Source organism: Macaca mulatta, chromosome 3 (genome assembly GCF_049350105.2).
Source record: "Macaca mulatta isolate MMU2019108-1 chromosome 3, T2T-MMU8v2.0, whole genome shotgun sequence".
Classification (NCBI taxonomy): Eukaryota; Metazoa; Chordata; class Mammalia; order Primates; family Cercopithecidae; genus Macaca; species Macaca mulatta.
The window spans coordinates 50,205,774-50,221,847 of NC_133408.1; the positions used below are offsets into that span (position 1 = coordinate 50,205,774).

The 16,074-nt window shown below is 49.1% G+C and overlaps 1 protein-coding gene across 29 annotated transcripts in view; it reads left to right on the forward strand.

The window, feature by feature from the left end:
* The window catches only part of STYXL1 (serine/threonine/tyrosine interacting like 1), a 56,512-nt gene that overhangs the window by 4,989 nt on the left and 35,449 nt on the right, over positions 1 to 16,074 (forward strand). For 8 of the 29 annotated variants that reach the window (XM_077996573.1, XM_028845653.2, XM_077996570.1 and 5 more), the window contains exons 2-3: positions 13,163 to 13,269; positions 14,886 to 14,947. The exons of 1 other annotated variant lie outside the window; for it this stretch is intronic. Coding sequence is in view for 20 of the 28 variants with exons in the window: in XM_028845653.2 (XP_028701486.1) it covers positions 13,167 to 13,269; positions 14,886 to 14,947 (165 nt within the window). In the remaining 8 variants the exon portion in view is untranslated. Of the gene's footprint in view, positions 1 to 13,012; positions 13,064 to 13,162; positions 13,270 to 14,885; positions 14,948 to 16,074 lie in introns of those variants that run through there. 20 more of the 29 variants (XM_077996571.1, XM_028845654.2, XM_028845648.2 and 17 more) reach the window with 3 other exon arrangements.

A 16,074-nucleotide genomic window follows, 5' to 3' on the forward strand; every position in this document is an offset into this window, starting at 1 on the left:
CTGTGTGGTAGGCATTGATTTTACTTGGTGTTTTGCAAATAAAACTTTATTGAACAAGCAGGGTTTCCACAGTCAAGAAGTAGAATCCAATCATACAACAGCTTTCTGTCTTTAAATCTTTGCTTGCCCTTGGATTCCATCTGGTTACCAGGACAGGCTCACTGCAATGGCCACAGTGTCCGGTTCACGTTAATAATCAAAACTAGGAATTTAATTCAAAGGTAAAGCTGCTTCTCTTCCCCTCTCAAGCTTTCTTTGGGCTCCCACGTAGGAGGAGGACAGTAGTTGACTTCTGTTTGTTTCCTCTTCCATCCCACCCCACCCCAGGCCGACTGTGGCTTCTGAGGCATCCTGTGTTGGCAGAGGGGGTTATAAGAGTAGAGATGGGGCAAGAAAAGTGCCTTCGACATCTGGCCTTGTTACTGTCTCAGCTTGATGGGAATTTGTAACTGACTCTCCCATGCAGTGCTTCTGGGGGTCTTTCTTACCTCCGTTTCCCGTGATCCAGGTGGCCGTCTCAATCTTGCTGCTTTCAATTCCTCCGTCAGCCCCTGGCTTCTGGAATCCTCCACCACATGCCATTGGCCTATTGTCCCTCTAGGTGGCCCTCTTGGGCAAAGTTCCTTTAAAATGGCTTCTCGGCCGGGCGCGGTGGCTCACGCCTGTAATCCTAGCACTTTGGGAGGCTGAGGCAGGCAGATCACCTGAGGTCAGGAGTTTGAGACCAGCCTGCCCAACATGGTGAAACCCCGTCTCTGCTAAAAATACAAAAAATTAGGCGTGGTGGCAGGTGCCTGTAATCCCAGTTACTCGAGAAGCTGGGACAGAATGGCTTGAACTGAGTCTGAGGTTGCAGTGAGCCAAGACTGCACTTCAGCCTGGGTGACAGAAAGTGAGACTCCATCTCAAAAAAGTAAAATAAAAATGAGTAAAATAGCTTCTAGTTGGCCTTCTCCCCTGCCTGGTCCACATCTGGTCTACAGGAAACACTTAGGCATCCTTTGCCCCAACAGATTCTGGGGGTGCAGGCCATTTCAAATGCAGGTGCCTCTTGCTTTGCCAACAGTTCGCCAGCCTCACGCCAGCCTCGGATTTCCAGCCCGAGGCCCAGCACCAGCCTCTCTGCCTGCACAAGCTTCAGAGGGCACAGGTCAAGCTACTTAGTAGCTTCTGGTTTCATGAATTGTTCCAAGAAAGCAGAGACTTGGGAATGTTTGGAATCAGAGAGAAAGATGCTAATAGAGCTTTGAGATGCTGAAAGGAGAATGAGAGAGATTAGGTGAAATTGGATGAGATCAGAGGTTGCTTATCCCTTGGACTGTGAGGGAAAAGCACATAAGTGCCAGGTGTGGTGGCTCATGCCTGTAATCCCAGCACTTTGGGAGGCCGAGGTGGGTGGATCACCTGAGGTCAGGGGTTTGAGACCAGCCTGGCCAACATGGTGAAACCCTGTCTCTACTAAAGATACAAAAAATTAGCCGGGAGTGGTGGTGCGTGCCTGTAGTCCTGGCTACTTGGGAGGCTGAGGCAGGAAAATTGATTGAACCCTGGAGGGAGAGGTTGCAGTGAGGTTGTAGTGAGCTGAGATCGTGCCACTGCATTCCATCCTGGGTGACTGAGACTCTGTCTCAAAAAAAAAAAAAAAAAGCATGTAAGGGCACCCAGGGAGCAGTTGGTGGAGGAGGGTGACTCACAGCCAGTGGCCTTAACCTTCCCAGGCAAGACTAGAAAATTCGAGAAGTTGTTCCCAAAGAGAATTTGGTTTGGATAACAGTTGTGATCACTGAGAAAATGCTGGTCAAATGTGGAAAAACAAGAACGGGATTAGCTAGTGGCTGTGAGGACCAAGGTGAAATTCTGTAGTGTGTACTTGCTGTGTTCTCAAGTTCACATAGTTTTCTATAGCCCAGACCCCATAGGAAGGTCACAGACCTCTACATACTCGCACACATGTGTACATGCACACACATGTACCTGCATATTCACATCCTGGAACACTGAAACACATCGATCACAAGGGAATTACTTTATTTTTTTTTTGAGACAGAGTCTCGCTTTGTCACCCAGGCTGGAGTGCAGTGGCGTGATCTTGGCTCACTGCAAGCTCCACCTTCCGGGTTCACGCCATTCTCCTGCCTCAGCCTCCGAGTAGCTGGGACTACAGGCGCGTACCACCACGCCCGGCTAATTTTTTGTATTTTAGTAGAGACGGGGTTTCACTGTGTTAGCCAGGATGGTCTGGATCTCCTGACCTCGTGATCTGCCCGCCTCAGCCTCCCAAAGTGCTGGGATTACAGGCGTGAGCCACCATGCCCGGCTGGGAATTACTATTTTTTTTTTTATTGATTTACGGTTTTCATACAGTAAAGTATACAAGTCTTAAGTGTTCAGTTTGGTTTTGACAAATTCCAACCTTGTAACGACCACCCAAAACAAACTAAAACATTGCCATCATTCCAGAAAGTTCTCTCATGCTGCTTTCCGTTCATCTGCCAAGAGAGCTATTTCCTGATTTCTATGATCGTAAAGTTGCTATGCCTGTTTGTCATCAGATAGGAAAATATACAAATACGTTGACAGCCCGTCTTAGTCTCTTTTCTGTTGCTATCACAGAATACTTGAGACTGGGTAATTTATGTAGCAAAGAAGTTTATTTAGCTTACAGTTCTGGAGGCTGGGAAGTTCCAGATTGGGTTGGCTTCTGGTGAGGGCTGCATCTGCATCATAACATGGTGGTGGAGACGGGGAATTAGGTGTGGAAAAGGGAAAATGCAGGAGGCAACCTCGCTTTGTAACAACCTGTTCTCAAGAACTAGTCCATTCCCTGGAGAAGACATTCATCCATCTTCATAGCCAAATCACCTCTTACAGGCACCACCTCCTAATACTACCACATTGGGGAGCAAGCCTCAGCATGGGTTTCGGTGGGGACAAACCATTTTCAAAGCATAGCATACCCTCCTCACCACACCCCTACACACCCAGATGTACTCATCATTTTGTAACTTACAGTGGGCTTAGATCACAGTCATATGCTATCATATTTTGGTATTAGGTGCACACATTATATACTAACCTAACTTCTCTTCAACCCTAAAGTCAGATCAAGTGAAGTATTTTACTATTTTAATTTTTTTTTTTTGGAGAGGAGGGGATCTTACTATATTGCTCAGGCTGGTTTTGAACTCCTGGCCTCAAGTGATTCTCCCAGCTCAGCCTCCCAAAGTGCTGGGATTACAAGTGTGAGCCACCATGCCTAGCCAAGTGAAGTATTTTAAACCTCTCCTTTTGGATCCCTGGAGCTAAAACAAGGGGTTAGAAAGGTGGTTATCATTCTGCCTTGCCTGGGAGTTTTACTTATTTTTCTGTAGCTGCTCTAGGATATTGGAAGTTGGGGACTTGTATTTTTAGAACAACCATATTTAGATAAAGAGCTTTTTTCTTTTCTTTTCTTTTTTTTGGGGGGGAGGGGGGACAGAGTCTCACTGTATTGCCCAGGCTGGAGTGCAGTGGTGTGATCTCAGCTCACTGTAACCTCCATCTCCCAGGTTCAAGCGATTCTCCTGCCTCAGCCTCCTGAGTAGCTGGGATTACAAGCATGCACCATCACGCCTGGCCAATTTTGTATTTTTAGTAGAGATCAGGTTTTACCATGTTGGTCAGGCTGGTCTTGAACTCCTGACTTCGTGATCCTCCCGCCTCAGCCTCCCAAAGTGCTGGAATGACAGGCGTGAGCCACTGTGCCTGGCCTTAGATAAATAGCTTTAACTTTTACTTGGGCCTCCTGCGGGCTGGAAGTCAAAGGATTTGGCTTTCCAGGAAAGATCCCAGCAGAATAACCAGGAGGTGTTGGACTGGCCACAGCAGAGCCACCAGGGGGCTCCCAAGAGCTGACAGTCGCTGATTGTGGCAGATCTGAGTCTGCAGTGAACCCTTCTGTCAGGCAGAGCAGCCTGAGGCCTGGGACGGGGGAGCAAAGCCGGAGCAAAGCCGGGTCAGAGCCTGGTCAGGGCCGTGAACTCAAGTCAGAGAAGTGGAAGGTGAGGCCTGAGCCCAATCAGGGAGCCGAGGTAAAGCAGGCCCCGGAGACAGAGTCGGAGGAAGTGAGCCAGAGGTGGTGGTCACTGTCTTTGAGAGAGTGTGCTATAGTTCCCAGACCCCGCCCCTTCCCCCCACCAAGAGCCTAGTTGCCCTACGAGTAGACCTGTTACCCTCACAGGATCACTAGGGTACCTCTCAGGGGTCGAGTGGGCTTAGGTTTGGGGACATGTAATTGATAGCAGGATCTAAGGTAGGGAGCAGGGATGTGGGCGGCTGGATCGAGGCCTCTGATCCATACCTGCTTCCCCTAAAATATAGAGATACTAGTGATGGAGGCCAGGTGCTGTGGCTAAGGCCTGTAATCCCAACACTTTGGGAAGCCGAGGCAGGTGGATCACCTGAGGTCGGGAGTTTGAGACCAGCCTGGCCTACATGGGGAAACCCTGTCTCTATAAAAATACAAAAATTAGCCTGTCATGGTGGTGTACGCATGTAGTCCCTACTACTTGGGAGGCTGGGGCAGGAGAATTGCTTGAACCTGGGAGGCGAAGGTTGCAGTGAGCTGAGATCGCACCACTGCACCCCAGCTTCGGCAACAGAGAGACTGTCACAAAAAGAAAAAAGGTGATAGTAGATACTAGCGATGATCAAGGCAAAGTTAGGAGGTTATGATGGCCCTGGCCTCCTCCAGCTCCCTCTTTCTTTTTTCTGTGCCAGTGGGACCTGGTGTCCCTCTGAGCTAAGAGACAGATTTCAGGCCCACTTCTGCAGCCTCCACAGCTCTAGGGGTGTTGTGGCCGGGGACTGTATTATCCAGCTTTGTCAAGGTTCAGGCCACAAAGAATGTGTCAAGCTGGGATTGAGGAAAGACCGTACCAAATCCCTTAAGATCCTGACCCTCGGCTGGGCGCGGTGGCTCACGCCTGTAATCCCAGCACTTTGGGAGGCTGAGGCAGGAAGATCACTTGAGCCCGGGAGTCCAAGACCAGCCTGGAAAACATAGACCCTGTCTCTGCAGAAACTAAAAAAAAAATTAGTTGGCCAGGCGCAGTGGTTCACACCTGTAATCCCAGCACTTTGGGATGCTGAGGTGGGCGAATCATGAGGTCAGGAGTTCAAGACCAGCCTGGCCAATGTGGTGAAACCCCTTCTCTACTAAAAATACAAAAGTTAGCCGGGAGTGGTGGCAGGCACCAGTAACCCCAGCTACTAGGAGAATCACTTGAACCAGGGAGGTGAAGGTTGTGGTGAGCCGAGATTGTACCACTGCACTATAGCCTAGGCAACAGGACAAGATTCCGTCTCAAAAAAAAAAAAAAAAAAAAAAAAAAAAGGTGGGCATGATGGCGCACACTTGTAGTCCAGCTACTCGGAAGGCTGAGGTGGGAGGCTCACTTGAGCCCAGGAGTCGGAGGCTGAAGTGAGTGATGATCACGCCACTGCACTCCAGCCTGGGCAACACAGTGAGACCCTATCTCTAAGAGAAAACAGCAAAACAAAATTTAACCCAAATGTGACAGAGTTAGCTAGCTCTCCTTGAGGCCATCCTCAAGAATGTCATTCAATTCCCAGACATAAAGCTGGTCCTGACAGCCTTGAAGTCACATAAGGAGTAAGGAGGTTTTTCTGGGATGACAGGAGAGGCTCATGTCATCCCACAGAACCAAACACCCCCACATTCCTTCAGACCTCTCTGTTCTTCCCCGTTGTTCTCTTCCAGAAGCGAGACCCTGTCTCTACAAAAAATAAAAACTTAGGTGTGGTGGCATGCACCTGTAGCCTCAGCTACTCAGGAGGCTGAGGTGGGAGGATTGCTTGAGCCCAGGAGCTTGAGGCTGCGGTGAGCCATGATTGTGCCACTGCACGCCAGCCTGGGCAACAGAGTGAGCCCCTGTTTCAGGGAAAGAAACTTGAGAGGTAGGAGTAAAGGAATTTTATTTCCTAAGCTCCCGCCATGTGTCAGGCCCACTGCTAGGCAATTTATATCATTTAGCTCTTGAATGATCCTCCAGCTTTCCCAGTGTGTGTTATTCTCTCAGCTGACAGGTGAGGACATTGATGCCTGTCGCTGTGTTTGGGCCCTGGTCATCCTGGCACAGCCTGAGCTTCCCACCAAGAACCAGAACAGCGGTGGGGATTGGCTGTGGACCCTGACCTTTACCTGTGCTGGTCAGCCTGAGCCAGGATCCCAAAGTGAAGCTCATGGTCTGGCTTCTCCAGGATCATCAACTGTTGTCTCTTCTCCACCAGAAGCAAATGCCCATCAATTGTGTCTACCTGGACTGTCTGGGGGGTTGGGGTGGCTTGGCAGCTGAGCACTGGGTCAAGCCCGTGGTGTCCTGGAACTCCTATGAGAAGCCTGTGGTCAGGCCCAGCCTCTGAAACCTCCAACATTTGTCAGGATGGAAGTCCCCTGGGTGTTGGGTAGACACAGGGAGGCAGGGACATGAGCTGGAGCTGGCTGGGTCCCCGCTTAGTCACAGGCTCTGGCAACCTGTAATGAAACATCCCTTCCTGGTTGGCTGTTTTCCCCAAATATAGACACATGCTGTTGTTAGAGGGGAGCTTGCCAGCCCAGCTGCTTCTGGACCACGCTGGGCTGACTCGGGGAGAGAGCCACACATGAACCCCTGCTTTGAAGGCCAGACTAGGTCATATGGAAGGTGACAGGCCTTCCCCCTGGTGGGTGTACTGTGTGCAGGGACAAGGCCTGTGCTAGCACCCTGCTTTCTTGAGAGTGTGTCTTTGGGCTGGGCATGGTGGCTCACGCCTGTAATCCCAGCACTTTGGGAGGCCGAGGCGGACAGATCACCTGAGGTTGGGAGTTCCTTTTGCCTTAGACACCCAAAATGCAGGGATTACTGTTGTGAGCTACTACATCCCACCAAGGGTCTCTTGAGAAGAGCTGTCCTGTGTTGAAAGAGTCCTGTATAAAGGAGAATGTTCTAAACTTGCCATTTTGACTCTACTGTTTTGAACAGGTCACCAGGAAAATGAGACTTGGTATAAGTAATTAATACAGGCCGGGCAAGGTGGCTCAAAACAATAACAACAACAAAAAAAAAATTCACATGGAAAAGACTTGATCTTGGGAGAAATAAATTTAATCAAAATTGAGAGTAAAAAAAATTGAAACTGGCTAATTGTGACATACAGAAAATCAATTAAGGAATTAAAGTGGCTTAATGGATTCACAAAGGAAAATACTTTTGGCAAAAACTCATCTATATTACTTTAATAGTTTTGTGTAAATGCATGATACATCAGAATATCCTTGAGGGCTCAAATGGTGTGGAGCTAAGGACATCTAAACTCTTCAGGGGCCAGGTGTGGTAGTTCACGCCTGTAATCCCAGCACTTTGGGAGGCTGAGGCAGGCGGATCACTTGAGGTCAGGAGTTTGAGGCCAGCCTGGCCAACATGGTGAAACCCAGTCACTACTAAAAATACAAAAATTAGCTGGGCGTGGTGGCAGGCACCTGTAGTAATCCCAGCTACTTGGGAGGCTGAGGTGAGAGAATCACTTGAACCCAGGAGGTGGAGGTTACAGTGAGCCAAGATCGTCCCACTGCACTCTATCCCGGGGGCAGAGCAAGACTCTGTCTCAAAAAAATAAGTAAATAAATAAACTCTGCAGGCTTCAGAGTAGCACCAAATGGGATGGTTACCCGTGCTCAGTCCTCAACTTACCCAAGGTTAGAGGTGCCCTAATTTCAGTTCACAGGGATGCATCTTCTCTTGGAATCATGCTGTTAGGTTCAGGGACTACTCTCATCCTTCCAGTACTTTACCAGTGGGTGAGGGGCTGTTCCTGCTTGACCAGGTGGAGTCCTTTGAGAAGGAGAAGGATCTGCAGAAGGAGATCCTTGGGGCTGGGTTTTTTTTTTTTTTTTGAGACAGAGTCTTGCTCTGTTGCCCAGGGTGGAGTACAGTGGCACGATCTCGGCTCACTGCAAGCTCCGCCTCCTGGGTTCATGCCATTCTCCTGCCTCAGCCTCCCGAGTAGCTGGGACTACAGGCACCCGCCACCTCACCTGGCTAGTTGTTTTTTTTTTTTTTTTTTTTTTTTTTTTGGTAGTTTTTAGTAGAGACGGGGTTTCACTGTGTTAGCCAGGGTGGTCTCGATCTCCTGACCTCGTGATCCACCCGTCTCGGCCTCCCAAAGTGCCGGGATTACAGGCTTGAGCCACCGCGCCCGGCCGGGGCTGGGTTTTTATCTATAGGACCAGAGACGATTCTTTGGCTAGTGAGTAAGGAGATGGAGTTAGCAATGGGAGAAAGTAGGTAGGAGCTGAGGATGGGCTATGAGCCATAGACCAGATGGGTTAGGAACCAGCTTTTCATTTTGCTTAGTGAGGTTTTAGGACTAGACACAAAGCCCACCTCTCTCCTCTGTACTCACGACTACCAAAAGGGCCTGGCTTTCAGAGACAGAGGATGTGGAACCTGACTTGGGGGTGGGAGTGAGGAGGTCTGTAAGAGGAATCCACATGTGGAAAAAGTATGACGGCAGGTCAAGATGGTGGCGTTGGGACAGGGCATAATGGTAACTGACAATCATGTATTCTTTCCACATGTGTTCATTGACTATTACTTTGCAGCACGTAAATCTGGGGTACTGGGTGAGGACCTCGCAGTGGACAAGACAGGCAAGGCCCTTCCTGAGAAACCAGGAGACAATAAATAAGCAAATGAGCAGGATAACTTCAGGTGATAGCGAGGTAAAGACAATGACCCTACTCAGATTTTAAAGATTGCGCAGACTACTGTGTGACGATGAAACTGGAGGGAGAAAGGAGGAAGCTAGTAAATCCAGTTGGGCAGTACTGCCTCATCAGGAGAGAGATAATAGTGTCTTGGACCAAGATGGTACCCCTGGAGATGGAGAGAAGTGGATGGACTTGGAATACATGAAGGAGGCAGAGCTCAGAGACTGGATGTGAGGGAAAGAGGAATGAGGTCATTGGGCCCAAGCAACTGGGTGGATCATGGTGCTGTTGATTGAGACTGAGAAGGCTAAATGACGAGCAGGTACTGGAGGTGTGGGCATGAGTGCACTGAAGTTGTATTTCGGTCATGCTGTATTTGTGATGTCCACCAGGCATCCTGGTAGAGTCTGGAGCTCAGTAGACAGGTCGAGGTGGGATAAAATTTGGGAATCATTGGTGCGTGTGTGGTATTCAGGGAACTGGATGAATCACTGTGACTCTAGGTCTCAGAGTGTTGATCCTCAGCCAGGGGTGATCTTGCCCCCTTTTTCCAGGGGGCCCTTGGCGATGTCTGGAGATATTTTCTGTTACTGGTGATGGGAAGAGGTACAGTTTGCTTCTGGCATCCACCAGGTAGAGACCAGGGATGCCACTCAACATCCTGCAGTGCCCAGGCCAGCTCCCCGCACATAGAGTTATCTGGCCCCGATGTCAGTGGTGTCAAGGTTGAGAAACCCTGCCCTAGAGCGAGTATGTAGATAAAGCAGAAAAAAGGAAAGTAAGCCCGGGGGCATTCTTCCATGCAAAGTTGGAGAGGAACAGTCTGCGAGGAAGACGGGAAGCTTGGAGAGTACAGTTTCCTGGGAGAGGAGTGTCTGGGGAACTCTCAACTGTGTTACCTGCTCCTAAGAGGGGCATTCGAGCACAGAGAGAAGTGACCAATGGCTTAGGCAAGATGGACATTGTTGATGACTTTGATACAGAGCAGTCTTTGTGGTTTGGTAGGGTAGGAAGCTCCAGGGGAACCAGCCTGGGCAACATAGTGAGACCCCATCTCTTAAAAAAAAGTAGCCGGCCATGGTGGCACGTGCCTGTAGTTCCAGTTACTCAGGAGTCGGAGGTAGGAGGATCGCTTGAGCCCAGGAGGTTGAGGCTGCAGCAAGCTATGATAGTGCCACTGCACTCCAACATGGGCAACAGAGCAAGACCTTGTCTCAAAAAAAGGCAGCAGCTCCAAAGAGTAGGTTACGCCAATGGCCAATACTCTGTAATTTCCTCCCTGCTTTAGAATGCCTGACAAGGCCGGGCGCGGTGGCTCACGCCTGTAATCCCAGCACTTTGGGAGGCCGAGGCGGGCGGATCACAAGGTCAGGAGATCGAGACCACGGTGAAACCCCGTCTCTACTAAAAATACAAAAAAAAAAAAAAATTAGCCGGGCGCGGTTGTGGGCGCCTGTAGTCCCAGCTACTCGGGAGGCTGAGGCAGGAGAATGGCGTGAACCCGGGAGGCGGAGCTTGCAGTGAGCCGAGATCGCGCCACTGCACTCCAGCCTGGGCAACAGAGCGAGACTCCGTCTCAAAAAAAAAAAAAAAAAAAAGAATGCCTGACAAATGTGACTTCATGAATACACACACACCAGGCAGGTTACTGTCACCCTCATTATATAGAAGTGGCAATATTATTCTCACCCCCGTTTTACAGAGGTGGGGACTGAGGCGCAGAGAGGCTAACCACTCCCTAGTGCCAGGAGGCTGATAGTAAATGGCAGAACCAGGATTCAGACCTAAAAGAGTTTGACTTCAGAGTCAGTGTAATTGGAGGAGAGGAAGTGGAGGCGGTAAATGAAACACCATGCTTTTGAGAGGTGGTGTTTCTCTTTGCACGCTTCTGCTGGAAAGAAGAACAGAGATAGGTACAAGACGATGGTTGCATGTCGACAGGAGGGACCCATGTGGAGGCTGAAACTGTTGATGCTGTGGAGGGGTGCTGAGAACTGAAGTCTTTGAGGAGGTGAGAAGGATCTGAGGTTTAAGTTGAGGTGCTGGCATTTCCCAGGAGCAATGTCTGGTAACCCTGAAGTGGAGCCTAACCATTTAGAGCAAGATTACCCCTGGACTCAACTTCTCCCCTTCGCCACCCCCCCACTGGCCTACAGAGGCTCCACTCTGCTCTCCTTCTAGCCCTCTTGCTAAAAGATAGCTGGCCAGGTGCAGTGGCTCACACCTGTAATGCCAGCACTTTGGGAGGCCGAGGCGGGAGGATCACTTGTGGACAGGAGTTTGAGACCGGACTGGGCATAGTGTTGCCCATCTCCACAAAATTCAAAAGGCATGATGGCATACCCTTGTAGTCTCAGCTACTAGGGAGGCTGAGACCAGAGGATTGCTTGAGCCCTGGAGTTTGAGGCTGCAGTTAGCCATAAACACACCACTGTACTCCAGCCTGGATGACAGCACAAGACCCTGTCTCAAAAATAAATAAAAGCTTTCCTGCAGGAAGCTGCTGCACAGGCCTGACCCTTCCAGAAACAACTGGGCCCAGGAGCCAGTGTCCCAAGAGAGGACAATGGGAGCCCGAACCTAGCTCTGTACACATCAGCGATTCTCCACCCAACCATGACTGTTGGGATCCTTAACACAGAGGCCACCTGTGTTGGCCTCTGCAGTGTCTTATCAAGCTTTTAGCGGAGCCATACCAGGCTCCTTTGAACTGTCTTAGGTACTGCACTTGCCCCTCCTCCCGGCAGAATGTTCTTATCCTCTGTTTCACCCTCTCTCACTGCTCCTCTTGCCCAGCCTCCTGTCTCAGTTTAGCAGTCACATCCTCAGACAACACTTGTCCTATTCCCCCACCTAGGTGAGAACCTCCTGTTAGGTACTCCTGTCACAGTGGATCCTACTTTTTTGTTTTTTGAGACGAAGTTGCTCTGTCACCCAGCCTGGAGTGTAGTAATGCAGTCTCGGCTCACTGCAACCTCCGCCTCCTGGGTTCAAGCAGTTCTCCTGCCTCAGCCTCCCAAGTAGGTGGGACCACAGGTGTGCACCACCACACCCAACTAATGTTTGTATTTTTAGTAGAGACGGAGTTTTGCCATGTTGGCCAGGCTGGTCTTGAACTCCGACCTCAGGTGATCTGCCTGCCTCGGCCTTGCAAAGTACTGGGATTACAGGTGTGAGCCAGTGAGCCACCACGCACAGCTGATCCTTCTTTTTTTTTTTTTTTTTTTCTTTCAAGACAGGGTCTCACTCTGTTGCCCAGGTGGGATTGTGTTGGTGTGATCACGGCTTACTGCAGCCCCACCTCCCAGGCTCAAGTGATTCTCCCACCTCAGCCTCCTGAGTTGCTGGGGCCACAGGTGTGTGCCACCACACCTGGCTAGTTTTTAGTTTAGGTTTTTTTTTTTTTTTTTAAGAGATAGGGTCTCACTATGTTGTCCAGGCTGGTCTTGAACTCCTGGCCTCGAGCAATTCCCCCACCTTGGTCTCCTCAGTAGCTGGGACTATAGGTGTATACCACCATGCCCAGCTAATTTGTATTACAGGGCCTTGCTGTGTGGTCTAGGCTGGTCTTGAATTCCTGGGGTCAAGCAATCCTCCTGCCCAGGCCTCCCCAAGTGCTGAGATTGCAGACATGAATCACCGTGCATGGCCCCAATATCTTTTATAGTGCTCTAATGTCTTGCAGTTTTTTCTGTAAGTGTCTGCATTCCATGCTAGACTGTAACCTGCATGAAGGCAGGTTTTGTTTGCTACAGTTATTTCCAGTGCTCTGGGACATAGTAGGTGCTCAGTAATTATTTGCTAAATAAGCAAATGAACTGGCAGCTGTTTTACAGCCCATGTGATATGTATATGGCTCAGATAATCTTGTATTCAATATTTTATTCTCTGCTCACATTTTACTACACTTTTTTTTTTTTTTTTTGAGATGGAGTCTTACTCTGTCACCCAGGCTGGGGTGCAGTGGTGCAATCTTGGCTCACTGTAACCTCTGCCTTCCAGGTTCAAGCGATTCTCCTGCCTCAGCCTCCTAAGTAGCTGGGATTACAGGCACTTGCCACCATACCTGCCTAATTTTTGTGTTTTTAGTAGAGACGGGGTTTCACCATGTTGGTCAGGCTGGTCTCAAACTCCTGACCTCAGGTGATCCACCTGCCTCGGCCTCCCAAAGTGCTGGGATTATAGGCGTGAGCCACCACACCTGGCTAGATATGTTGTATTTAAGATTTTATTCTCCTCTGCACACTATATTTCACTATACAGTTTTGAAGCCTTCCTGATCACTTACATGATTACTGTCATCTTTGTTTGAAGGTATGTTAAGAAAGAGCTTAATTCAATATATCACTTTGTGGCCGTTCATCTAAAATAGAAAGAGGCGTGTTACACTTGTGTGTTACTGATTCTTCCCAGCAGGATGCCTGGTTTGCTTTTGTGTGAACCGACAGAGCTTTACAACATCCTGAATCAGGCCACAAAACTCTCCAGATTAACCGAACCCAACTATCTCTGTTTATTTGGTAAGTACTTGGAAAAAAGTGAAGGAGGTCGAACACAGTGTCCTTCAAACATTATTTTTGATGAGTTAACAAACTTCTGGGAGGGGGTATGAATGACTTTAGAACAGGGGTCCCTGGGCCAGGTGTGGTGGCACACACCTGTAATCCCAGCACTTTGGAAGGCCAAGGTGGGCGAATCACTTGAGGCCAGGAGTTCAAGACCAGCCGGGCCAAAAGGGCAAAACCCCATCTCTACTAAAAATACAAAAAAAAATTAGCTGTGGTGGTGCATGCCTATAATTCCAGCTACTCGGGAGGCTGAGGCATGAGAATTGCTGGAACCCAGGAGGCGGAGGTTGGAGTGAGCCAAGGTTGTGCCACTGCGTTCCAGCCTGGGTGACAGAGTGAGACCCTGTCTCAAAAAAAGGAAAAAAAAACAAACTTCATCCGTATTTACAGCCACTCCCCATGGCTTGCATTACCACCTGAGCTCCACTTGCTGCTGTCAGATCATCAGCAGCATTAGATTCTCATAGGAGCACAAACGCTACTGTGAACTGTACATGTGAGGGATCTAAGTTGCTCGCTCCTTATGAGAATCTAACGTCTGATGATCTGTCACTGTCTCCTGTCACCCCCAGATGGGACTGTCTAGTTGCAGGAAAACAAGCTCAGGACTCCCACTGATCCTACATGGTGGTAGAATTACTTTATTATATATTACAATGTAATAATAATAGAAATAAATTGCACAAAAAATGTAATGCGCTCAAGTTATCCCCAAACCATCCCCACCCGCCCGCCCACTGCCCTGTTCCGTGGAAAAATTGTCTTCCGTGAAACTAGTCCCTGGTGCCAAAAAGGTTGGCGATTGCTGCTTTAGATAAGACGCCAGGTGTGATGGCTTGTGCCTGTAATCCCAGCGTTTTGGGAGACCCAGGTGGGCGGATCAGTTGAGGTCAGGAGTTCGAGACCAGCCTGGCCAACATGGTGAAACCCTGTCTCTACTAAAAATACAAAAATTAGCCGGGCATGGTGGCACATGCCTGTGGTCCCAGTTACTGGGGAGGCTGAGGCAGGAAAATCGCTTGAACCCGGGAGATGGAGATTGCAGTGAGCCGAGATCATGCCACTGCTTTCCAGCTTGGATGGGGATTTAGCGTGAGCTCACTTCAAATTTGATTTCTTCCTTCCCCTTCCCTTAGTTACTTATTTATGAGACAGAATCTTGCTCTGTCACCCAGGCTGGAATGCAATGGTGCGAACTTGGCTCACTGCAACCTCCGCCTCCTAGATTTAAATGATTCTCCTCCTTCAGCCTCCTGAGTAGCTGGGACTATAGATGCTGCCACCACAGCTGGCTAATTTTTGTATTTTTAGTGGAGATGGAATTTTGCCATGTTGGCCAGGCTGGTCTTGAGCTCCTGGCCTCAAGTGATCCACCCGCCTTGGCCTCCCAAAGTGATGGGATTATAGGTGCGAGCCACCACACCTGGCCCCACATCTCAAGTTTCAAACTGACAATGACTATCCCTTAACTGCCAAACAAACAGACGTTGATGATGACATAAGTCCTCTAAGTAGTTTGGTAGTATGTTCCTTTGCAAATTCAGTTCTTAAATACTTTTCCTTTCCAGATGTACGTTCCAAATGGGAGTATGATGAAAGCCATGTGATCACGGCCCTTCGAGTGAAGAAGGTACATGGGCAGTGTTGGAATCTGGGGCAGGCTGGCTACCTTGCAGTGGGATGGGGAAGAGTGGGAGGTTTCACCCTCAATCCAGGGGGTAGCAGAGGCAGGACTGTTTTCAATGCATTCACCGTGGTGAGTCTTCCACACCTCTCACTCTCACACATTTTCTCAACTGTCTTCCCATCCCCCAAGAATGGTTAACAACTCCATTAGACAAATATTGATTTTTTTTTTTCGAGACAAGGTCTCGCTCTGTCATCCAGGCTGGAGTGCAATGGTACAATCATAGTTCACTGCAACCTTAAACTGCTGGGTTTGGCTGGGCACGGTGGCTCATGCCTGCAGTCCCAGCACTTTGTGAGACTGAGGTGGGTGGATCACCTGAGGTCAGGAGTTCGAGACCAGACTGGCCAACATGGTGAAACCCCATCTCTATTAAAAGTACAAAAATTAGCCGGGGTGGTGGCTCACGCCTGTAGTCCCAGCTACTCGGGAGGCTGAGGCATGAGAATCGCTTGAACCTGGGAGGCAGAGGTTGCAGTGAGCTGAGATCATGCCACTGTACTCTAGCCTGGGTGACAGAGTGAGACTTGGTCTTAAAAAAAAAAAAAAAATCCTGGGCTCGAGCAATCCTGTCCCACTTAGCCTCCAGAGTAGCTGAGGCTACAAGGGGGAATGCCACCATGCCTGGCTAATTTTTGTATTTTTTGTAGAAATGGGGTTGCACTGTGTTGCCCAGGCTGCTCTTGAACTCCTGGACTCAAGCCATCCTCCAGCCTTGACCTCCCAAAGTGCTGGGATTATACATGTGATCCGCCAAGCCTGGCCAAATATTGATTTAATTCCTTAATGTGCCAGGTACTGTTCCAGACCCTGCGGATACAACAGAATACAACAGAACAACAAACAGCCTGATTTCATTGTCCTTGCCCTCCTGGGACTTTTTGTTTTGTTTTGTTTTGTTTTGTTTTGTTTTGTGATTTTAGTTATTTTTTCTGTTTTTATTTTATTTGTTTTTATATATTTTTTGTTTTTATCTTTATTTTTGGAGCTTTATTTTTAAAAATTTTAGGGGCAGGGTCTTGCTCTGTCACTTGGGCAGGGGTGCAGTGGCACAATCATGGCTCAAACTC